The 26,393-nt window shown below is 41.6% G+C and overlaps 2 protein-coding genes across 2 annotated transcripts in view; one reads left to right on the forward strand and one right to left on the reverse strand.

Moving 5' to 3' along the window:
* Positions 1–26,393, forward strand: part of INAFM2 (InaF motif containing 2) — a 184,561-nt gene that overhangs the window by 7,689 nt on the left and 150,479 nt on the right. The gene's annotated exons all lie outside the window — the stretch shown is intronic.
* IVD (isovaleryl-CoA dehydrogenase) overlaps positions 1,227–26,393 on the reverse strand; it is a 29,087-nt gene continuing 3,920 nt past the window's right edge. Inside the window, exons 2-12 of the mRNA XM_075283026.1 lie at positions 21,258–21,347; positions 19,808–19,859; positions 18,716–18,885; positions 18,266–18,359; positions 15,269–15,405; positions 9,240–9,336; positions 9,036–9,129; positions 6,711–6,792; positions 5,490–5,594; positions 2,787–2,859; positions 1,227–1,742 (exon numbers count right to left, since the gene is read on the reverse strand). Of these exons, the coding sequence (XP_075139127.1) occupies positions 1,609–1,742; positions 2,787–2,859; positions 5,490–5,594; positions 6,711–6,792; positions 9,036–9,129; positions 9,240–9,336; positions 15,269–15,405; positions 18,266–18,359; positions 18,716–18,885; positions 19,808–19,859; positions 21,258–21,347 (1,128 nt within the window). The 3' untranslated portion in view covers positions 1,227–1,608. The remainder of the gene's footprint in view (positions 1,743–2,786; positions 2,860–5,489; positions 5,595–6,710; positions 6,793–9,035; positions 9,130–9,239; positions 9,337–15,268; positions 15,406–18,265; positions 18,360–18,715; positions 18,886–19,807; positions 19,860–21,257; positions 21,348–26,393) is intronic.

Raw genomic sequence — 26,393 nt, forward strand, 5'->3', positions numbered from 1 at the left:
ATAATACTCTGTGCAGGGGCCACTATGCGGGATAATACTGTGTGCAGGGGCCACTATGGGGCATAATACTCTGTGCAGGGGCCACTATGCGGGATAATACTGTGTACAGGGGCCACTATGGGGCATAATACTGTGTGCAGGGGCCACTATGGGGTATAATACTGTGTGCAGGGGCCACTATGGGGTATAATACAGTGTGCAGAGGTCACTATGGGGCATAATACTGTGTGCAGGGGCCACTATGGGGGATAATACTGTGTGCAGGGGCCACTATGAGACATAATACTGTGTGCAGGGGCCACTATGGGGCATAATACTGTGTGCAGGGGCCACTATGGGGCATAATACTGTGTGCAGGGGTCACTATGGGGCATAATACTGTGTGCAGGGGCCACTATGGGGGATAATACTGTGTGCAGGGGCCACTATGGGGCATAATACTGTGTGCAGGGGCCACTATGGGGCATAATACTGTGTGCAGGGGCCACTATGGGGGATAATACTGTGTGCAGGGGCCACTATGGGGCATAATACTGTGTGAAGGAATGCAGGGGAGGGGGGTTGTTTAACGTATATCAATAAAAATTAGGGCAGGGCCATTATGACCCAAGTAAAATTTGCGATTAATCTGGAATTTTCCCTCAAATTCAATTAAAGGCTGATTATTTCGGCCATGCCCCCAGGGACAGATTATAATAAAGGGTAGAATGGATTGTAGCCCAGCCTCAACTGCAAGTAATTGCCCATTTGCCCCAATTATAATCTAACCTCATAATCACATCCGCCGATACAACTGATTATGTGAGTATGTGTTGGACGACCTTGCAAGATTTGTCCAATGGTTTTGTTCCAAAATTGATTTTATTTGCAAATTGCAAATTAAACCAATGTATCCAGATGTCTGCAACGTGCAAGAAAAAAATTGTACAAAAACTAAAAAAGCAAAAATTCCCACAGACGGTATATACTACGAAAAATATTCACCAGTCCTAACCACTAAATCATAATATGGCCAAAACCAGTTTGTTCTGGGTCAATATAGGATTCTCATGACATTGTGTTACCTTGAAAAGCTGATCATCTCATGACACACATTTGGATATCTCAAGCCAAGAGGAAAGCTATGGGAGGACACATCAGTACTTTGTGCTCAGTGACTTTACTACCTGGTAAGATATGACACAAGACATCTGGTATAACACTGGTAAAAAGACAAGGGCACAATATCCAGATGATCAGAACAGATTTTATTTGTTAATGGAGTAAAAGTATAGAAACGCCAATGGCGATCCCATAAACCTGGGTCAGAGATGGAAGATTCTTAGTAAAAAGTATTCAGTTCATATTCCTATATTCCCCACCATAGAAATCACATTCACATATATAAAAGGGGCAGTGGACTTGGCATACAGCGACTGTATGGCCAGTCCATGCGCTCAACGGTACATTGTTGTAGCCGGTGTGGCCACGTGGTCGTATGACGTAAGTGCTGAACATTCTTCATCCACCTGGTGGCAGAAAGAAGTTTGCAGACTTCTGAGTTATGTCACACCGTAGAAGTGACACGAGTAGTAGTGATCTCCCGCTCGCTCATCCAAGGACAGCAGGTTACTTGTATAGGGCATTGAAGGCTCTTCCTATGACAAGTCTCCGCACCTCGCTAGTGCCAGCTCCAATTTCGTAAAGTTTGGCATCACGAAGGAAGCGACCCATCGGGTATTCATTTATATAGCCATTGCCTCCTGCAGAGTAATCAGTATATAACATTAGTGATCACCTATGCACATGATAAGCGTCTGATCATGGGGGTTCAACTACTGGGCCCCTCAGCATGCATGAGACAGGGGTCCCGAGTTTCCCTGTTTGTTGAATTATTCTTGTAAAGGAGATAGACACTTACCCCTATACGTGATAAAACTAGTCCAGCTCTCTAGGAACCGGCATCTGTGTATAAGGACACAGCTAAACTAGTGCAGAGGAGGGCGATCCAGGAGTGCATTGAAATACCCAAAATAAATGATCAAATTTGGGGTTATGAAGAGATTTTACTATTAATTTTTTGTCGATCACACGTAGGAATAGCCTTAAGAAAGGCTATTTTGCTCCGACCTTTAGATGTCTTCTCCACGCCACCGTTCAGTAGAAATCCCAGTTTTCATCGGTATGCAAAGGAGTTCTCTTGCAGCACTGGGGGCGTCCCCAACGCTGCGAGAGAACTCTCCAGCGACGCCTCCATCTTCTTCAGGAACGGCCTCTTCACACGTCTTCTTCCGGCGCTAGGTCTCAAGCCTGGGGAAGAACTGATTGTGCATGCCTGTGGCCACAAGAAAAATGGCCGCTTACACAGTAAGTAAGCAGCTATTTTCTTGTGGCCTGTGGGCATGCACAGTCGGCTCTGCCCGAGGCCTAGAAGTTTGAACCAAAAAAAAAAAAAAAAAAAAAAAAAAAAAAATCGCCCCATTTTACAATCCAAGCAAAGAGAATAAAATTTAATTTAATCTCATCCACACATTGTGGGAAACAAATGGCTCAGAAAAGCCGCTCTTCAAAAATGTGGTTTTTTCGGGGTGTTTTTTTTTTTTTTTTTTTTTTTTAGCTGCACGCTTATATGGAGAAGAGATACAAAAATTATGAGATCTAAATTTTTGGGATGAGGTGTTCCAGATGGGATCCAAGAATTTATTCTCATAGGGGTTTGCTCTAGGTCAATGTGTTTAGGTTACCCATAGTGCTCATATAGACACAGAATTAGGAAATGGACTTGTAGAAGTCAGTCGTCACCTTACCTAGACATTGGATGCCGTCTAGAGCCACCTGGGTAGCACTTTCAGCAGAGTAAAGGATAACTCCGGCACAATCCTGGAGAAAAGCAACAGCTTACCAATTAGTCACATAGAATAGCAACCTAGGATTCTGCTAACTAAGCTTTAAATCTAAGCTTTCAGACCTTAGATTTGCTTGCAGTATTTGCATCATTTATCATTTTTTAATATACCGTATATACTCGAGTATAAGTCGACCTGAATATAAGCCGAGGACCCTAATTTTACCACAAAAAACTGGGAAAACTTATTGACTCGAGTATAAGCCTAGGGGGGAAATGCAGCAGCTACTGGAAAATTTCAAAAATTAAAATGGTCAGAGTTTTTGGGTGCAGTAGTTGCTGGGGAAGGGGAGGGGGTGTTTTGGTTGTCTGTCTGCCCCTTCTCTGAGCTTAAGGACTGGGTTTTTTTCCCCCCCAATTGGAACTCAGCCTGGCTGAATATAGCACCCAGTCTCTGTTATGCAGGTTTCCGTTTCCTGCCTGAGAAACTGGGCAGGAGACAGAAACCAGCAGGCAGTTTTCAAACCCATTCATCCGCAGCAAAACTTTTTTTTTTTTTTTTTTTAACCAGACACAAAGTCGGACATGCAGGACTTTGTGCCCAGTAAAAAAAAAAAAAAAAAAAAAAAATGTCTCGCCGCGAACAGCAGAAGACCCTCATGGGCGCTCACTGAATGTTACTTTCCGTCTTCTGCTGACAGAAAACGGAAACCTGCGTAACGGAGATCGGGCGCTATATTCAGCCAGGCTGAGTTCCAATTGGGGGAAAAAAAATTTTTTTCTTCACTATTTTATTAGCCCCCCTCTAGGGGACTTGAACCTGTAATCATTTGATTGCAAGTCTCATAGACGGCAATACAGGTGTATTTCCATCTATGGAAGATTCTATAAATTACTATTGCGGATGGTCATAGACCAGCCGCAATAGTAATATAGCGATGACAGGTCTGGGAGCCTTCAGTAGGCTCCCGGCTGTCATCAGAACAGGTCGGATCCTGCAAGCTCGTCGTACAGGAGCTGGCCTGCAACTTTAAAGGTATGGGGCCGGAGGGGATCGGCCCCGGGGCTAACTTTCAACATTTTTTTTTTTTTGGGGGGGGGGGGGAACGACATCTCCTGAGGGCATCTCCGCTGTAACTCTAACAGCGGAGATGTCGAAGCTCGTGCCTGCGATCTCTGATTGGTATTACCGTTGTAAGCATTACAGCGGAGGTGCTGGTTGCTATGGTGACCGCTCTGCAGAACGACGCCATTACACGTACATACCCGGCATCTGAACCCGGCATACAGACACCGAGGCGGGTGCCGGGGCCTGCAGCATCGCCACACTCCTGCCAAGAGCATGGCGATGCTGTACACTTCAAACTTCAGAAGTACTTACGGTACTTCTGCTAGCATGCCAGGAAGCAGACAAACGCAGGTGTGGGCCTAAGCTTACGTGGCCACGTCACCCGGCGTGTGATAGAGCGGTGGTGGTGGTGGGGGGGGTTCTGCGTTCCTGGCCTGCTAGCAGAAAATTACCATAAGGACTCTAGTATAAGCCGAGGAGCACTTTTTCAGCACAAAAACTGTGCTGAAAAACTGGACTTATACTCGAGTATATACGGTACTTTATTAACAAATCTTGGCTCCTGTATACGGCTTTCACTAGGCATATGGCGGCTGGGCTCTGTGTAATGCAGGGAAAATGAGGGAATGGGGGAAGGGTCACTTCAATCAGTTATATCTCAGGCATTAGCTAACTAAGTATAGTATTTTTGGTGACATATGAGAGAAGATTCTTCATATGACACTGGGATTGCTAAGATATCCCCAGCTAAAAACACAGATGGGACTGGCACATTTATATACGGGTGCTGCCAATCCAGACTGTATATTCAACTGCTGCCATCTCTCATCTGTAATCTTAATGCCATATGAAAGATGAGAATGACCAAAGAACTGTTCTGTTTTCTAGGCCTCATGTCCACAAAGTGTGCAGGCCAGAGAATGAACCGAGATGATATCAAAGTGTCATGTGAGTGCTTTCTGTCCTCCACTGATTTCAATAGGAGATTCTGTTGCTTTGTGATGTCATGGTGCAGGATAGGACATGGAACAGAGTATCAGAGCCCATGTCAGAGGGCACACACTGTCGTGTGCATGGGGCCTAAAACAATATATGGGACAGTGACTGACAATGTCTGCAAAGTGCTGCGGAATATGTTGGTGTCACCCTCTCTACCTCATAGATTGTAAGCTCTTTTGAGCAGGGCCCTCAGTCCCATTGTGTGAAATGACGTTCTTTGTTATGTATGTCTGTATCTGAACCCTATAAATTGTACAGCGCTGCGGAATATGTTGGCGCTATATAAATAAAATGTATTATTATTATGTTGGTGCTATACAAGAAAAACAGATTTGCATATTTTTCCCATAATTCTCCCAGTGGAGCGAAAAAGGCTTTTGTAAGACTCCATACGCCTGAGAAGGTGATCTCTCCTTAAGGAGCGATATTATCCCCTGAGCCTGGTGCTATACAAGTAAGCAAAATGAAGACTGAAAATATATTTTAGACTTTAAATATGTTACCTACTGAACAGATCTCATGTACTGAAGTATGAATTGTGTTCAGTTATAATAACCTACGACTCAGCATAAGTCAGACAGCTGCCATGACACTTACCTTTGCATTGAAGTGTCCCTGGTCACATGCTTTGGCTACATTATAGACATACAGGCGGGATGTGGTTAGACGTGTATACATATCGGCCATCTTTCCCTGCATGAGCTGCCAAAGATGAGAAATTTGAGAGGACATATAAAGAGTTAGCAATGGATATGTATAGTAGTAAACATATAGAATGAAGGTCTGGTAATCCTGTAAGCAAGTAGATACTGCCTTGTCTACAGCCGGTCATATACCATAGACAGCTATACCTCTAGCCCCCCCCCCCCCCATCATCCCATCATACATATGTAGGGCTAAGAGGTCAGCATATTATCGAAATCAGTATCAGACTACTAACTAAACAATGGCCGGACCACTAGAGGTGCTGCAGACGAGGCAAAAGTCAGGGCTTGGTGTATCGGACATCTTATTGGCATATGTCTGGTCCTGATGTGCACCCTCCTGGAATATCTAACTCCTAAACTTTGGGACAACTTTTGATTTCCAGGCAGTATTTGTGTCACTAATACATTTTGTAATCTACTTTATTAACAAATTTTTCTCCTTTGTGTGAAATCCTGCATTTTTCACTCTTTCCTTTGCTTCTGTATTGAGAGCTGTTCCCGCCTCTCACTGAATGTTACTGTGCATGGAGTGCGGGGCTGAGTACAAGGTAGAGAAAGGGAAAGGAGGGGAGGTCACTTCATACGGTTCTATCTCGGACATTATAAAATAAAGATGTACATTTTATAACACCAGAGATATAACGTAACTGTATGAAGTGACCCTTCCTCATCACTTCTACATTTTACACAATTCGTACTCCATACGCAGTGAGAGGCAGAAAAGCTAGGACAGAAGCAAGGAAAAGAGTGAAAATGTGCAGGATTTCACACAAAGGATCCATCATGTGTTAATAAAGTATATTATAAAATGTATTAGTGACACAAATACTGCCAGAAGATCAAAGGTTAACCCAAAGTTTAGTTACACTTTAAAATGTGAGAGCTAAATTAAAACTACAGCAAGAAAAAAGTCTGAAAATTGCCCGTTCTCATTACAGAGGTCCATAGAAACACAATCTGCTTGGCTGCTATGGACAATTTCTCAAACTTTCCCTTGGGCCGTTTCTCTTAAATCTCTGGTTCAGAATCTTTGTATTAAATTCTGCTACTTACCTGTATATTATTATATTATATTATTTAATATAGCCATCTTTTTTTCTGGAATTTTTACCTGGAAATATCCAATTTTTTGACCGAAGGCTTCTCTTGTATGTAGATAGGGGAATGCATGGTCCAAGACCGCCTGCATGATGCTAAATGAATATAGGAAAAAAATTTAAGATAATAATAATAATAATAATAATAAAATAAATATGTCTGATGATAAAATGAAAACAAAATCACTAAAATATATCATTGGGAGACCTCGGTCCTGTAGATGTTAGATGTGCTCTAGCGGCTCTGCATGTAGCCATACAATAAATTAAAAGATCCTTACTTACAATAAAGCCAAATACATGACTAAATACATCCATTTTAGGGTAATCTAACATGGACAAATTTGGAGCCGATTTAAGGAGGCTTCTGTCTCAAAAATCAGCTCCAAATGCTGCCCTGAAACAACTGAGTGTAGAGGCCAAGTGTGTGCCATTTTTTTTTAACAAAAGGCATTTGAACCATACTCCAATGACCCGAGTGCCTTCCATGATTCATTAATTTTGATGGGGTGCTCCGACCCGTTCCGATATACCACAGAGCCAGACAGGACCTGTTGTATAAATATCGGATCAGCGCCACACTTGGTTGTGTGCACAAGGCCTTACAGCTTATATAATACAGTATATAAATATACGCCAAGTTTCTGTATGGCTCTGTTCACATCTATGTTAAAGGCAGCGGGTATGGAAGTGTCACACATGAGCTGTGTGGTCCCCGGATCCCCATGGATGCAGTACATACACAGTACTCTCTCTGCAGTGCACATGTGCCATCCCAAAATCATGCAGGCATGCATAGGACCGTGTAGGTTTTATTTTGTTATAAGATTCTCTAACAGAATAGCATGCACCATTGGATTCTATATATGTATGCCACCCAATATGCGCCGTGCAGTCTTTGGCACAGGCCTCTATTGTGGGATCTGACATCCTTGTTCACCATTTTATTTATTTCTTCTAAATCGGTCTATACTTTGGAGCTCATGCTTCACGAAAGCTCGTTTCCTGTTACCCTGATACTACCTGAAACCACCACTAGAGGGAGCTTAACGCAAACTCTTTACACATTGAATCCTATGTGTAATGTAATAAGCTCCCTATAGAGGTGTCTGTAGGCAAACAATTTGGGCATAATCTGTGTCTATGCAGAGGTTTTGGAGCTCTGGATCAAATCAGGATATAGGAATGAATCAACAGAGAATGTTGGACTTAAGGCTTACATATTGTTGGCCAGGTTCACACGGGGTTTCTTGGTCCGGAACCTGAGATGGAGGCCACCTCAGGGTTCCGATCCAAAATACAGGTAGCTGCGACTAGATGCACTGCACCGACATTCAGTCGCGCACTCCGCTCTAGATTAGGCCCAAATGAATGGGCCTAGTCTGGAGGAGGGAGTGTCTTCAGGCAGATTTGCGAAGCGACTCCGCCTGAGGAATGAGTATGCCTGTTCTTTTTTCTGGGAGCCGGAACAAATCGCTCACAGAAAAAAAGAGCTGTCTTTTTGGTCAGGGTTTGGAGGTGGATAAGGCCTCAAAATCCTGACCAAAAAACCTAGCGTGAATACGGACTTAGAAGGTGGATCTGAAGGAGCATAGACAAGGGTATATCTATAGGAAGTGTAGCACTAGCAGATGCCCCACAGGTCACTTTACCATATAAAATATTCCACTATTTAAAGAGTACAAGGTAGGTAGAGGTCCCACTACAGAAACATATAGTATATAGCTCAGATAGAATGATCTGTTTAGTTCTTCCTTTCTAGTTGAAAATGTATGGGCTCCATCACATCCATCAGATCAAGAGATCTCATTCTGGCCTACTGAGAAGAATTACACATCTCTCTGTTACTCCAAAAGTCAAGATGAAACCTCTTGCTCTCCATGGTAAGGGCTGGAGGGGCATAAACTCTTATTAAGGCTTCTGCTGATGATTTGACAGCTCTTGTCCTACTGTTATAGTGACAGTGATGACAGCTCAGCTTGCCTGACTGTATACCAAGGGACTACAAAGGGAATTACGCTGATCTGCAGCAGACGAGATGGTACTGTCTCTAGCTGCCCATAGCCTGGTGTGCTAACCACCATGGTATTGATAGCACGGCACAGAGAAGGAACAGATATCTAAAAATCAAAATGGTGTCTGATCAGAAACAGACAGGAGCTGTGATATAAGTGCAATATACAAGAAAGCTGTGCAGAGCGTAGGAAACAACTAGGTAACAGGTACAGGGAAGAAAAAGTTTTCCTTAATTACAAAATATAGCAAATTGTAGAAAAAGGTCAACAATTCCAGACTTAATAAGTTAATAATAATGGATAGATTTGGATTATAGACATTACCCTAATGGACCCCCGCTAAGCACAAGTCTCTCGAGGTCCAGGCCGCTCATCAGGACATACACGCCTTTACCAATGTGCCCGAGCATATTCTTCTCTAGAAGAGAAAGACACGGTAATAAACCAGACATGGCCACTATACTTATAAAACAACTTATAAGTCATTAGATACATCAGTTTTCTCATTATTTTGTTGCCTATATTAACCTGGAATCTTGCAGTCTTCAAATACAAGCTCACATGTGTCTGATCCTCTCATACCCAACTTGTCCAGTTTCTGTGCAGTGGAGAATCCTGGAGTTCCCTATAACAAAAAAAAAAAAAAAAAAAAAGTCAAGATTCAAGACGTACCCAATTTGTTCCTACTCATCACAAGCTAAAGTAAGCCATACAGACTCCCCCATACACATGCACACTTGGTATGACTGAACATGAATGTGTTCTGACGAAAAATCATTAACCACATGAGGACCGCCGTACGTAAATTTACGGCCTCATGTGCTGGTACCTAAAGACCGGACTATTGTCGAAATACGTCCGGTCTTTAGGTGCCATTTCGGAGCGGATCGCGCCCCCCCCTGGTAACAGTCCCGCCCCTACCTCTAGCCCGGGACTTGGTGAAGATGCCGGGGACCGATCTGATTGGTCCCCGGTCATGTGATCGCTGTGACAGCAAGTCACAGCGATCTCTTTTATTTACAGTACAGGCAGCGTCTCAAGTCTCCTCCCTCTCCTCTTCTCCTTACACATTGTTACTTTGTGAGGAGAAGAGAAGGAGAGAGACTTGAGACATTGCTTGCTAAAAAACACCCATATACACAGTTTCCACTGCCCGATCCTGCCCCCAAACCCATCGATCCCCTAATTCCTAATCCCCTATCCCCAAATCTATATATAGATCATATATATATATATAAAAAAATAAATATATATATATATATATATATATATATATATATATATATATATCTGTGTATATCAGAGCTAGATAGGGAGATATATATATATATACCCACCATATAGGTATATATATATATTTCTGTCACTTGTATAGCGCTAACATATTCTGTGGCGCTTTACAGAAAGTGTCAGTCACCGTACCCTATAGGGCTCACAATAAATTGCTCTCTAGCACCATATATATATATATCTACCGTATAAATTTTAGATATATATATATACACATATATATATATATATACCCGCCATATAGGTATATATATATATCTGTGACTTGTATAGCGCTAACATATTCTGCGGCGCTTTACAGCCACTCTACCAAAGAGGGCTCACAATAATCAGCTCTCTAGCACTATATATATATCTACCGTATAAATTTTATATATATATATATATATATATATATATATATATATATATATATATACACATATATATATACCCGCCATATAGGTATATATATATATCTGTGACTTGTATAGCGCTAACATATTCTGCGGCGCTTTACAGCCACTCTACCAAAGAGGGCTCACAATAATCAGCTCTCTAGCACTATATATATATCTACCGTATAAATTTTATATATATATATATATATATATATATATATATATATATATATATATATATATATATATACATATATATATACCCGCCATATAGGTATATATATATATCTGTGACTTGTATAGCGCTAACATATTCTGCGGCGCTTTACAGCCACTCTACCAAAGAGGGCTCACAATAATCAGCTCTCTAGCACTATATATATATCTACCGTATAAATTTTAGATATATATATACATATATATATACCCGCCATATAGGTATATATATATATATCTGTGACTTGTATAGCGCTAACATATTCTGCGGCGCTTTACAGCCACTCTACCAAAGAGGGCTCGCAATCAGTGACATTATGGCGAGGAGGTTTTATACTAGTGAGGAGGCATACGCCATTCTTTGGTCAGATGCATCAGATGCGTCTGACACTGAAACATTTGCAGACAATGAAAATGACAATACAAGTGTCATTTCAGATTTGTCTTCAGGGGACGTTCTCCCTGATGACATTGACTCTTCAGATGGTGAAGGTGCCGGAACTAGCAGTGCGGCAGCAGACAGTGACACTTTCCCACTAATTGATGTGCGTTCCCTCCAGTGGGCACCTGCTCCATCTTTTGCCCCTAGAGTCCACCCATTTACTGCATCTCCTGGCATAACAGTGGATGATTCCCAATTTACCCACATGAATTATTTTAGTTTATTTATAAGCGATGACCTCCTCAATGAAATTGTCCTTCAAACGAATTTATATGCCACCCAGTACATAACCCAAAAACCTTCCTCTGCCCATGCCAAAGATTGGACACCCACAGATCTGGTGGAAATGAAAAAATTTTGGGGCCTCACCCTAAATATGGGTATTGTAAAAAAGCCCTCAATCAGATCATATTGGTCAAAAAGTCCCGCACAGTCAACCCCAATATATTCGGCAGTCATGTCCAGGCTTCGCTATGAGCGAATAATGAGGTTCCTTCACTTCAGTGATAATTCACAGGCCCCCCCAAGTAATGATCCAAACCGTGATCGGTTATTCAAACTGAGACCCCTCATAAATTATTTGAACCACTCCTTTTTACAACATTACACCCCAGAGCAAAACGTCAGTGTGGACGAATCCCTCCTTAGTTTTCACGGTAGACTGAGCTTTCGCCAATATCTCCCTTCCAAACGGGCAAGATATGGCATAAAGCTATATAAGCTTTGCGAAAGCAGTTCTGGCTACACCGCTGCCTTCAGAATATATGAGGGACGAGATAAAAAAATTAATTCCCCAGGATGCCCCCCAAATTTTCCCATCAGTAGTAAAATAGTGGTGGAGATAATGCAGCCCCTGCTACACAAAGGGTACCACTTGTATTGTGACAACTTCTATTCAGGTGTGGCCCTATTTAGACACTTGCATTGTGCAAGCACAGGAGCATGTGGAACCATGCGCAAAAACCGAATTGGTTTTCCGCAGCAGCTAGTGGGGAAGGGCATACAAAAGGGGGAGTCCTGTTCTTATTCTTGTGAGGAGCTGTTGGCGGTGAAATACAGAGATCGGAGAGATGTCTATTTGTTGAGCACAATACACCCCACAGGAACAGTGGCAGTGAGGGAAAGAGGGGCAACAGCAGACAAGCATAAGCCAATAAGTGTGTCCGAGTATAACAAACACATGGGGGGGGTGGATTTAAGTGATCAAATCTTACAGCCCTATTTAGTAAAAAGAAAAACCAAAACCTGGTATAAAAAAGTGGCCATTTACCTCTTTCAAATTGGAATCCAAAATGCCTTTTTACTTTATAAAAAGAAGGGAGGCACCGACAAATATCTGGATTTCCAGGAAAAAATAATTCACAACCTCCTTTTTGACCCTCAGGACCCCATAGAGACCCCCCAGTCTGAAGATGTCAAACGACTCACTGAAAGGCATTTTATTAGTCTACTTCCCTCCACAACAACACGAGCTAACGCGCAAAAAAAATGCCGTGTCTGCGCCAAAAATGGGCGACGCAGAGATACCCGTTACCATTGTCCCTCATGCCCCTCAAAACCAGGCCTGTGTATTGTCCCTTGCTTTGAGAGATACCACACTGTTCTTCATTATTAGATCTCTTCCCCAGAAAATTCCACTTCTAATTTTGTGGTTGCCACCAAGCCCCATCTTTTGCATAAACCTGCAAATTCCTATTGTTATAAACTCTAAATTCCCTAAATTATACCCCTAGATGAATACATTGGGGAACAAAAATACTAATTACATTTTTTTGCATCTTTTTCAACATTTCACAAAAAATCTGGATACTCTAAGAAGATGCTAAAGCACTTATTGAATGCCTGCAAACTATTCTAGCAAAATCTGGCCTACAAAATCCAATTAGCGCTCCATCCGTTCTGAGAGCGACCGTGTGCCCGTACATTCGGGTACCAGCACATATGGGGTATTGTCACGTTCGGGAGAAATTGGGTAACAAAATGTGGGGTGCAATTTCTCCTTTAATCCCTTGTGGAAATGCAAAATTTGGGGTAAAGCAACATTTTATAGCAAAAAATGTCATTTTCCCATTTGCTGGGCCAATTCTGTGAAACAACTGAAGGGTCAAAGTGCTCAATATACCCCTTGATAAATTCCTTGAAGGGTCTAGTTTCCAAAATGGGGTGATATTTTGGGGGTTTCCACTGTTTTGGCACTTTGGGGGCTCTGCAAAAGGGACATGATGCCTGCAAACTATTCTAGCAAAATCTGGCCTACAAAATCCAATTAGCGCTCCATCCATTCGTACATTAGATTACCAGCACATATGGGGTATTGTCACGTTCGGGAGAAATTGTGTAACAAAATGTGGGTGCAATTTCTCCTTTAACCCCTTGTGGAAATGCAAAATTTTGGGTTAAAGCAACATTTTATAGCAAAAAATGTCATTTTCCAATTTGCTGGGCCAATTCTGTGAAACTCCTGTAGGGTCAAAGTGCTCACTATACCCCTTGATAAATTCCTTGAGGAGTCTAGTTTCCAAAATGGGGTCATTTTTGGGGTGTTTCTACTGTTCTGGCACTTCAGGGGCTCTCCAAATGCAACATGGTGCCTGAAAGATATTCCAGCTAAATTTGCCCTCCAAAATCCCAATAGCGATCTTTACATTCTGGACCTCACAGCATGCCCATACATCACTTTACAGCCACATATGGGGCATTTCTGTAGTTGGGGGAAAATGCGTAACAAATTGTGGGGTGCATTTTCTCCTTTAACCCCTTGTGGAAATGCAAAATTTTGGGTTAAAGCAACATTTTATAGCAAAAAATGTCATTTTCCAATTTGCTGGGCCAATTCTGTGAAACTCCTGTAGGGTCAAAGTGCTCACTATACCCCTTGATAAATTCCTTGAAGGGTCTAGTTTCCAAAATGGGGTCATATTTTGGGGGTTTCCACTGTTTTGGCACCTTGGGAGCTCTGCAAATGGGACATGGTGCCTGAAAAGTATTCTAGCAAAATCTGGCCTACAAAATCCAATTAGCGCTCCATCCGTTCTGAGAGCGATTGTGTGCCCGTACTTTACGGTAACAGCACATATGTGGTATTGTCGTGTTCGGAAGAAATTGTGTAACAAAATATGGGGTGTAGTTTCTCCTTTAACCCCTTGTAAAGATGAAAAATTTGGGGCTACAGTAACATTTTATTATGAAAAAAGTAATTTTTCATTTTCACGTCTAAATGGTAAAAAAATCTGTGAGACACCTGTAGGGTCAAAGGGCTCACTATACCCCTTGATAAATTCCTTGAGGGGTCTAGTTTCCAAAATGGGGTCACATTTGGGGGGTTTCCACTATTTTGGTACCTTGGGAGCTCTGCAAATGGGACATGGTGCCTGCAAACTATTTTATCAAAATCTGGCCTACAAAATCCAATTAGCGCTCCATCCGTTCTGAGAGCGACCGTGTGCCCGTACATTAGGGTACCAGCACATATGGGGTATTGTCGTGTTTGGAAGAAATTGTGCAACAAAATGTGGGGTGCATTTCCTCTTTTAACTCTTAGTAAATGTGTAAATTCTAGGGCTAAATGAATATATTAGTGATAGGAATTGAAAAATGTAAATTTGACCTCCATTTTGTTTTAATTGCTGTGAAATGCTGAAAGGGTTAAAAAACTTTCTACCTGCTGTTTTAGATTCTTTCAGGAGTGCAGTTTTTAGAATGGGGTGACTTATGGGGGTTTTTATTACAGAGGCCTTTCAATTTCCCTTCTGAACTGAACTGGTCCCTTGAAAAATGTGTTTTGGAAATATTCTTGAAAATTTTGAAAATTACTGCTTGATTTGTAAGCCTTATAATATCTGAAAAAAATTAAAGAGTGATTAAAATTTGATTGCTACATAAATGAAAGACATGGTTAATTATATTTATGAAAAAATTTGGGTGGTATGACTTTCTATTTGAAAGACATGCAATTTAAAAGTTTGAAAACTGCATTTTTTTTCCAAATTTTCGCCAAATTTCATATTTTTTAATAATCAAAGACATAACATACCGACCAGAATTTACTACTGACATGAAGTACAAGGTGTTACGAAAAAACAATCTCAGAATCACTTGTCTATGTTAAAGCGTCTCAAAGTTATTGCCATTTAAAGTGACACATGTCAGTTTTGAAAAAAAAGGCCTGGTCTTTAACATACTTTTGGGCCCGGTCCTTAACCGGTTAAGGTATTAAGTCATAGATTCACCTTCTCCACGATAAAAGCAGTAATCCCGCGTGACGCCGGCTTTACATTGGTGTCAGTCTTTGCATATACAATAAGCACATCAGCCTCAGGCCCATTGGTAATCCAAAACTTGTTGCCATTCAGGACATAGTAGTCACCTGGAAAGATACAATTATTACAGGGTTGAAAGCAGTAAACTACTCCAGCAAAGTAAATAGTCAAAACAAATACTAAAAATATCAAAATTACACATGCCAGGCCATGGAGTCTTGGTATCCTGAGAACCTGGAGTCATACATTCCATAACTAATTTTTGCTAACTTTTTTGCACAACCAAATTCTACTGTAAATCAGATCACAAAAAATACCATAGCATAAAAGGCAAGGAGTAGGGGTGAGGAGGGGGATACAGCTGCAGGTGGTAACAAAGTGGTCAGGTGAGTGGGAGGGAGGAGCTCAAAACACACTGTGCAACTGTGACTTTGGTCTAGAACAAGCATGCCCACATACATGGGTTACACAAACCATTTCTGCATTCACTTCATTTGTACAATAAGGAATAATTTATAAAGTACTAGCTGGTACCCGCGACTTCGTCTGCGGTGATTGTAGAAGTGGGTATATACAGGCGTGGGTAAGGTTTTCGTACTGTGTATAAGGTATGGGATATGAAATGTAACTTTGTATCTTGTTTTTGCTGTAATTCAGAGAATACGTGAGACTTTTGTGTTGAAGTTACTTTGTATTTGAGCTGCTATATATACGGTGTTGTGAGAAACTTTACATAGTGGCTTTGGGACAGAGGTATTTGAAGTTAACCCCTTCCCGTCGATGGCATTTTTTGATTTTGGTTTTTCATTTTTGACTCCCCTCCTTCTAAACCCCATAACTTTTTTTATTTCTCCGCTCCCAGAGTCATATGAGGTCTTAATTTTTCTTGGGACAATTTTTTCTTCATGATGCCACCATTATTTATTCTATGTAATGTACTGGGAAGCAGGGAAAAAATTCTGAATGCGGTGGATTTGACAAAAAAATGCATTTCTGCGACTTTCTTAGGGGCTTTGGTTTTACGGCGTTCACTGTGCAACCAAAATGACATGTCCCCTGTATTCTGTGTTTCGTTACGATGCTGGGGATACCAAATTTATATGGTTTTATTTACATTTTGACCCCATAAAAAAATTCAAAACTGTGTTAAAACATTTTTTTTTTGAAAAGTCGTCATATTCCGACAGCCGTAACTTTTTTATACGTCCGTGTACGGGGATGTATAGGGCGTCTTTTTTTGCGGGGTCGGGTGTACTTTTTAATTGTAACATTTTCGGGAAATGTTATTGCTTTGATCACTTTTTATTCAAATTTTTATCAGAATCAAAAGAGTGAAAAAACGGAGGTTTGGCACTTTTGACCATTTTTCCCGCTACAGCGTTTACCGAACAGGAAAAATATTTGTATAGCTTTGTAGAGCGGGCGATTTCGGACGCGGGGATACCTAACATGTATGTGTTTCACAGTTTTTAACTACTTTTATATGTGTTCTAGGAAAAGGGGGGTGATTTGAATTTTTAATCCTTTTTATTTGTTTTTATATTTTTGTTACTTTTTTTTAAACTTTTTTTTTTTGCATTTATTAGACCGCCTAGGGGTATTGACATGGGTGGGCGGTGTCGCGGATTGTCAGAGCGGTGGGGGTCGGCAAAGATGGCTGCTCCGGAGCGTTAAAGAGAACCTCCTGGAGTATCGTTAAGGGGAGGGGCAAAGTGGTAAAGTATATGTATATGTGATTGTGTGGGGTTAGGGGCGAGGCTGTAGAGGATAATATGAATTTTGTGGCTTGCTATGGTCCAAAGTGTGTGAGATTGCAGAGATAGTGGTGTGAGTTTGGGGTTTGTGGGGGTCCTGGCACAAACGTATGTGCGCTATTGTGACGAAAAGTAGCCTATTGCGCAATCGGGTGTAGTGACTATGTTTGTGGAAAATTTCAGCCAAATCGGTCGAGCGGGTTTTGCGTGATTGAGGAACAAACATCCGAACATCCAAACACACAAACCCACAAACATCCAAACTCACAAACTTTCACATTTATAATATTAATAGGATGCTCTAGTCTAGAGACTTATACAGGGCTGGAACCATAGCTGGTGCAAAAGATACAGTCATGTCTGGGTCATAGAAGCAAAAAATTAATAGTCAAAGTCTTGTTACTTCTTTGCACATTACCCTTGTTTTTTCAGATCATTTTTTAATATGCCTATTTAGAGATATATCCGCATTATACCTGTACTGTTACTATGGTTATTATCCTGTTATTATGACATCACTATGGTTATTATCCTCCTACAGTGACATCACTATGATTATCTTTCTATCGTGACATCACTATGATTATTACCCCGCTACCATGACATCACTATGGTTATTATCCTGCTACTGTGACATCACTATGCTTATTATCCTCCTACAGTGACATCACTATGGTTATCTTTCTACCGTGACATCACTATGGTTATTATCCTTCTGCAGTGACATCACCCCAGAGTCCTACACTTTGAACAAAGCGTCAGCACACATGCACAATCATTGTACCATTCCAATGAATAAGTGGCAAAATAAATATATATTAAGTGTAAAATATGCAAAGAGCAGACACTGACTACATGGACAGTAGGCAGTATCAATCCCTTCACATCCTGTTTCAGCTTTCTGCCACACTACATTGTTATTGCCAAGCCTCAATGGATTGCTGTGGCAGCCAAGGGTAACAACGGTCCATAGGTCAGCAATTTTAAGGTCTAATAGGAAGTGTAATGCAGAGGCCCTGTAGTGTATTATATAAGCAATCAGCAAATTGCTGGTTCAGTTAATCTAGTAGGAATAAATGAAAAAGTTTATAAAATTGACTTTAGAAATTGGTTTATTATGTGAAAAATAAATGAGACCTACACACAACTGGTATTGGCGCGGACATCTGCAAGGGGCCTAACACAATGAAAACTGGTCCCTGTGAGCACTTACCTTTCTTCTCTGCTTTCAACTTCATGGACACTACATCGGAACCGGCATTTGGTTCACTCATGGCTAGCGCTCCTATGTGTTCTCCACTGATCAGCTGACAAAAAAAAATAAAAAATTGTGAAAGGGATCATGCAAAGTCACAAAAGTACCGCAAATGTAGATGATAATGCCAAGGCCAGTACACATCACCTCACTGTGCCATCAAAGTGGGCTTGAGATGATGCATCCCAACATCAGGGATGTCAGACAAGGTACTGTGGGCATTTAGAGGGTATGGATATTCATTGGAGTGACTCTGCTTCCATGACTAGTATGCAGTGTATGCAGCATTTGTTTCCGCTGCATTTCCACAATGTGTAGCCTCTCCTTTATGGTTTCTATTTCCTTTGTCAAATGTAACAGACACGTAGAGCAGACACGGTTTTACACATTATAACACTTAGGCAGTACCTTAGGAAGATACTTTTCTTTCTGGGCTTCATTTCCATTTCTCACCAGCTGGTTGATACAGAGATTGGAGTGGGCGCCATAGCTCAGGCCAACAGCTGCTGATACACGGGAGATCTCCTCCATCACTAAGACATGGTCCAGGTAACCCATGGCGGATCCCCCATACTCCACTGAGACAAGGAAATGAAGGAAAAGGAGTATACATAGTAAACTGTCCATCACAGTATCTATACAAGATAAATTTATTTATAACCATATAGTGCAAGTACATCCTGCAGCCGTGTATGGACATGGCAGAAAGTAGTCACACAGAGGTGGCAGTCAGAGCCCTATCTGTGGAACAGATTATACTGTGTGGGGCCAGTTGCAGCAGACTACACTGTGTGGGGATCACTGTGGAGCAAATTGTACTGTGTGGGGGCCACTGTGGAGCAGATTGTACCGTATGGGGGCCCTTCACTATTTTTTAATCACATAGCATCTGATTTATAGAAGACAAGACCATCCATAACTGTCCACAATTGTGGATCAGCACAGTATTAAGGTTAAATTGCCGTGTTGGTACTTTTTTGTAGATGGTGAGCCCCATATAGGGATCACAATGTACATTTTTTTCCTTTCATTATGTCTTTTGTAGTATGGGAGGAAATCCACGCAAACACGAGGAGAACATACAAACGCCTTGCAGATGTAATTCCTGGTGGGATTCGAACCCAGGACTCCAGCGCTGCAAGGCTGCAGTGAGCCACCGTGTTGCACCATGCCATGTTGGTACTTTGTGATAAATTAGTGGGTTTTGGGTTGCAGCTTGGGCACTCAGTCTCTAAAAGGTTTGCCATCACTGATCTAGAATATGTAGAAAGTATCCTTAACATAACCAGTGCTCTCCTGTCCACTGCTGCAGACAAGGTTTATCCCATTCCCAACCTCCTTTTCATATATGTAAAAGTGCCACTGGAATTGCAGACACAGACCCCCCCCCCACCAGTGATGTGGCGTATACCAGCCAGCCAAAGGGCAAAAAGACACTATTGGGTGCCTTTGAATACACTGCGCCATATAAGCTTACGTCAGAATGAATTCTGTACTAACCAGGAGCTGTAATCCCCAGGACGCCCAGATCTCCAAGCTTCTTATAAAAGTTCTGTGAAGAAAATGGAAAGACTTATGCACATACAATACAAGCAAAATAGATAATAAACAGATTGCAAACACACGGCTACTGCATTGTTAGGGTAAATTCACATGGATTTGGGGGTAGATCTGAAAACAATAGGAGGCAGAGATTGCAGCAGAACGCTGAAAAAATAAGAGCCCTGCTCGATCTTTTCCCAGGTTCCACGGCTTGAGACTCCCTGATGACTAGGCCCATTCATGAGGCCTATACAGAAGTGGAAAGTCGCAATGGAATGCCAATGCTCTGCATCCGTATCCCATCGCAAGCAGCCTGCAGATGGAAAATGAGAAGGAATTCCTCTTCATGTAAGAAAAAAAGTCTTTTATGTACTTCTAGCTGTTTGTGTGAATACAGATGGGATATTATTCTCAGACAGCAGCAGCTTGACTGCTTAGAGCCTGCTTGCGTGTACTTACCCTATATTTACAGTTCAATGCTCATGGATCTCCTATATTATGGTCACTTGGGCTTTTCTCAGCTATTTGTTTGCTATTGTACAGTTACTCCTGGCACAACATTATCAATATGGATAGGAGAGGGGACAGCCTGCTTCTTATGGTACACACCTACAGCCTGGGGGAGATATGTAATATGTGCTGCAGCCATCATGTATGAAGGTTTATACAGACCCCTATGATCTGTGGTCTGAGTGCCTTGTTTAGTCTTTATTACCCAACCTCAGAGAGGAACAGAGTGAATGGGGCACGAGTCGAGCATCAATGGTACTGCTTCACTCAAAGTCTATGGGACTGACAGTGAACGGTGCTCCTAGACCCTGAATGGGTGACCGGGTGCATGCTCTACTTCTCCTTCATTCAAACACCTCCTCACAGTAGAGTCAGGGGCTCAGCAATCAACCCTTCATCACCTATCCAGTAGATAGGTAATAAATATCAATTGTCGAAAAACCTTTTAATATAGTGTGCATACCCACAAGTGATATAGCTCCAGAAAAATGTCAGCTATGAAGATGGGAGAACTGTGAATTCAGCTCTGGAGTATAGCACAGGATATAATTAAGTACAGGACAAGAGACATGGCATAGATGGGTGGAAATGAGGTGCACAAAAATGTGCCGCATTATTCCTTCTGTCATATTGTTCACCCAAAAGTAGATGCATCGGCTGGAGACAGATTTACTGTAAGACACCCTGGATTTGGCTGTGAACTACACCTAAAATCTACACCAGTTTCTCAGGAGAACGTCAATCTTAATAAAACTTTTGTATGCAATATACAGTATATACACAGACAGTAAATATACTGTATACAGCAATATTACAAGAAAGAGAAAACTTATGCTATTATTTTCACTGAAGAAGGACTGCAGCAAACCTTAAGAACACAACGACCACAGGAACTCACCCTCATGTCCTTGAAGTTATTCTGCTCGTCTATTTCTTGTGCTTTGGGGGCCAGATGTTCCTGAAGAAACTTCCGCATGGTATGGCGGAGCTGAACAAGAGAGAGATTTTGGTTAGCTGATATATGTCCACAGATACACAGCCAGTGAAATACTTGAGCTAGGTTCACACCTTAGGTCACTTAAAACATACCAATTTTTCGATTTTTTATTTTGGACTCCTCGGCTTTCAAGAGCCATAACTTTCTGTTCACAGAGCCATATGAGGGCTTACTGTTCGTGGGACAAATTGTTCTTCACAAGGATACCAGTTAATATTCTGTACAATATGCTGGGGAAAAAAAAATTCCAAAATGGGGTGGAATTGGGTAGGTACGATTCTGGGGAGTACTGAATTGATATAGTTTTATTTACAGTCCTATGAAAAAGTTTGGGCACCCCTATTAATCTTAATCATTTTTAGTTCTTAATATTTTGGTGTTTATAACAGCCATTTCAGTTTGATATATCTAATAACTGATGGACACAGTAATATTTCAGGATTGAAATGAGGTTTATTGTACTAACAGAAAATGTGCAATATGCATTAAACCAAAATTTGACCGGTGCAAAAGTATGGGCACCTCAACAGAAAAGTGACATTAATATTTAGTAGATCCTCCTTTTGCAAAGATAACAGCCTCTAGTCGCTTCCTGTAGCTTTTAATCAGTTCCTGGATCCAGGATGAAGGTATTTTGGACAAACAATTCAAGTTCAGTTAAGTTAGATGGTCGCCGAGCATGGACAGCCCGCTTCAAATCATCCCACAGATGTTCAATGATATTCAGGTCTGGGGACTGGGATGGCCATTCCAGAACATTGTAATTGTTCCTCTGCATGAATGCCTGAGGATTTGGAGCGGTGTTTTGGATCATTGTCTTGCTGAAATATCCATCCCCGGCGTAACTTCAACTTCGTCACTGATTCTTGAACATTATTCTCAAGAATCTGCTGATACTGAGTGGAATCCATGCGACCCTCAACTTTAACAAGATTCCCGATGCCGGCATTGGCCACACAGCCCCAAAGCATGATGGAACCTCCACCAAATTTTACAGTGGGTAGCATGTGTTTTTCTTGGAATGCTGTTTCTTTTTGGACGCCATGCATATCGCCTTTTTTTATAACCAAACAACTCAATTTTTGTTTCCAAAATGAAGCTGCCTTGTCCAAATGTGCTTTTTCATACCTCAGGCAACTCTATTTGTGGCGTACGTGCAGAAACGGCTTCTTTCTCATCACTCTCCCATACAGCTTCTATTTGTGCAAAGTGCGCTGTATAGTTGACCGATGCACAGTGACACCATCTGCAGCAAGATGATGCTGCAGCTCTTTGGAGGTGGTCTGTGGATTGTCCTTGACTGTTCTCACCATTCTTCTTCTCTGCCTTTCTGATATTTTTCTTGGCCTGCCACTTCTGGGCTTAACAAGAACTGTCCCTGTGGTCTTCCATTTCCTTACTATGTTCCTCACAGTGGAAACTGACAGGTTAAATCTCTGAGACAACGTTTTGTATCCTTCCCCCTGAACAACTATGTTGAACAATCTTTGTTTTCAGATCATTTGAGAGCGGGCTGTCCATGCTCAGCGACCATCAAACTGAACTGGAATTGTTTTGTAGAAAGAAATGGTCCAAAATACCTTCATCCAGGAACTGATTAAAAGCTACAGGAAGCGACTAGAGGCTGTTATCTTTGCAAAAGGAGGATCTACTAAATATTAATGTCACTTTTCTGTTGAGGTGCCCATACTTTTGCACCAGTCAAATTTTGGTTTGATGCATATTGCACATTTTCTGTTAGTACAATAAACCTCATTTCAATCCTGAAATATTACTGTGTCCATCAGTTATTAGATATATCAAACTGAAATGGCTGTTGCAAACACCAAAATATTTAGAACTAAAAATGATTAAGATTAATAGGGGTGCCCAAACTTTTTCATAGGACTGTATGTTTTAACCCCTTACAAAAATCCAAAACTTTGCAAAAAATTAAAAAATTTTAGCGTCGCCATATTCTGACACCCATAACTATTTTATATTTCCATATACAGGGATACATAAGGCGTCCTTTTTTGTGGGGCTAGATGTACTTTTTATTTATACCACTTTGAGGAATGTCTAATGTTTTGTTCACAATTTGTTGAAAGGGGACAATTTTAACCACATGAGGACCGCCGTACGTAAATTTACGGCCTCATGTGCTGGTACCTAAAGACCGGACTATTGCCGAAATACGTCCGGCCTTTAGGTACCTTTCTGGCGGGGGGAGGGGTGCGGGGGGGACAGGGGTTAGGTGTTACTAACACCTAACCCCTTCCTCCATAACGTCCAGTCGGAACTGAGTCCGACTGGACGTGTTAACCCTTTCGATCGCGCCGTCAAACATCGCGGCGCGATCGAAAGGGATCCGCCGACAAGTTAACCAGATCGGCACCCCCCGCGGCGAGATCGGGGGGTGCCGATGTCAGTAGAAGGTAGTCTGGGGTCTGGCCAGTGACCCCAGACTACCGGAGCCCCCACATACCTGGTGATCCTGCCAGGCGGTGGAGGAAGTGAGCGATGTGTCTCACTTCCTCTGCAGCTTACAGGACACGAACAGGCTCATGTCCTGCTCGTGTCCTGTCAGCTACTGTGTAGAATCAGCTGATGCTTTCATCAAAGCATCAACTGATTCAAGTGTCCTAAAGGGACACATGAAAAAGTTAAAAAAAAGTTAAAAAAAAATAAATAAAGTGTATGAAAAAAGTAATAAAGTTCTAAAGTCCAAAAATCCCTTTTTTCTATACAAAATGAATTATATAAAAAAAAGCACTAAAAATTAAAAAAAGCAATGCATATTTGGTACCGCCGCGTCCGTAACAACCTGTACAATAAAACTGAAATAATATTTAATGTACACGGTGAACGTCGGAAAAAAAAAACGGAAAAAACTCGCCGGAAATAATGATTTTTTGCCATCTCATCCTACAAAATATGCTATAAAAAGTGATCAAAAAGTCATATTCACCCCACAACAGTGCCAATAAAAAGCGCACATTTTCCCGCAAAAAATAAGCCCTCAACCAACACTGTCAACCGAAAAATAAAAATGTTACGCCTCTCAGAAGATGGCGATGCAAAAATCACTGATTTATGTCCCCAAATGTGTTTTTGTTCTGCAGACTTAGTATCGCATAAAAAAATAACATAAATGAGGTATCGCCGTAACCGTACCAACCCGCAGAATAAAGGACACATGTTACTTATGCTGTACGCTGCATGGCGAAAAATTTAAAATGTAAAACTCAATGCAGGATTGATTTTTTTTTTTTTTAATCCAGCAAGAAAGAGTTAATAAAATGTAATCAGTAAGTTGTAGGCACCCAAAGATGGTGCCATTACAAAATGCATCTCATCCTGCAAACAACAAGCCCTTATATGGCCATGTCACCAGAAAAATAAAGAAAATATAGCATCTAGCAATGTCAAGGCAAAACCCCCCAAAAATCGCCAAATTATTAGAACACAACTGGCTGCGGCAGATAGGGAATATATAAGCTGTGCGAGCGAATATCAGGGGACACCTCAGATTTACAGTTTATGAGCGAAAAAACACCAGAAGTGACCCCCAAAGTGACCCCCAGAGTGACTCCCCCAATCATAGGAGCTACTGGGACATAGTAGGGAATTTGGTGTCTGCAATGTCCTCCGCACAGCTTATACATTCCCTCTTCGCCATCCGCTGTGCAGTCACGTCCGGGATACTAATACTCACTACACCCCCTGATAAATTCTTTGAGGGGTGCAGTTTTCAAAATGGGGTCACTCCTTTGGGGAATCCACTTTTCTGGTACCTTACAGGCTCTACAAACATGACATGGCATCCAGATACCAAACATCAAAATCTGTACTCCAAAAGCCGCATCGTGCTCCTTCGCTTCTGCGCCCTGTTGTGCGCCCAAACTGCAGTTTATGACACATGTATGACACTGGTGTACCCGTTATATCGGACGTAATGTCATATGTGAGTATAAACTGATATTAGGGCACAGCTGGACGCAAAAGGGAAGAAGGGTTATTGGGTTTTTGGAGCACAGACGGTTTGGTTTTTGGATGCCATGACACTTTTGTAGATCTGAAACGCCAGTAAAGTGGAATCCCCTGATATGAGACCTTATTTTGGAAACTACACCCCTGAAGGATTTCTCCAGGGGTACAGAGAGCATTTTTAACCCCCAAGTGTTGCTATAACTTATTATCCATAAATGAATACGAAGCTGATTGTGAAAGGTGAAAATGACCATTTTTCCAGGAATACGTCATTTCAGTGCGTAATATGTTGTGCCCACCTTGTATCAGAGATGAACGCTCTAAAAGCTGTTGTGCCCGGGATACCCGCTTACCAGTTTTTGGAGTGTCTCTGCTGACATAAGTTGGGCACAACATATCGGGCACTAAAATGGCGAATCTCTGGAAATTTTTCATTTTTAACTTCTCATTATCAGCTGTGATTTCATTTCTGGAAACTAAATAAATGCAACACTCAGGGGTTAAAAATGCTCGCTACACCACTTGATAAATCCCATGAGTGGGCTAGTGTCCAAAATGGGGTGACATGTCTGCGGATTCCACTTTATTGGTAATTCAGGGGCTTTGCAAAAGTGGCATGGTGTCCTAAAACCAAACTGTGCTCCAAAAACCAAAATAGCGCTCCTTCCCTTCTGTGCCCGGCTGTGCCCAAACAGCCATTTATACCCACATATGGCATTAAGTCCGTTATCCGGGGTACACCAGTGTCATACATGTGGGCATACACCGCTATTTGGGTACCCAGCAGGGCGCAGATGTGAAGGAGCAATATGTGCTTTTGGAGTGCAGATTTATATTCTTTGATTTTGGACACCACATCACATTTGCAGAGGCCCTAAAATTGTCCCTACAAAATGGGGTCACTTCTTGGTGAATTCCAATTTACTGTCACCTGTGTAGTTTCTAAAATGGGGTCACAATGGGGGGTTTCCATTGTATTGATACTTTAGGGGCTCAGCAAATGCGACATGGCACCTGAGAACTATTCCAGCCACATCTGCTTTCTAAAAGCCAAATAACGCTCTT

Source organism: Leptodactylus fuscus, chromosome 7, assembly GCF_031893055.1.
Source record: "Leptodactylus fuscus isolate aLepFus1 chromosome 7, aLepFus1.hap2, whole genome shotgun sequence".
NCBI lineage: Eukaryota > Metazoa > Chordata > Amphibia > Anura > Leptodactylidae > Leptodactylus > Leptodactylus fuscus.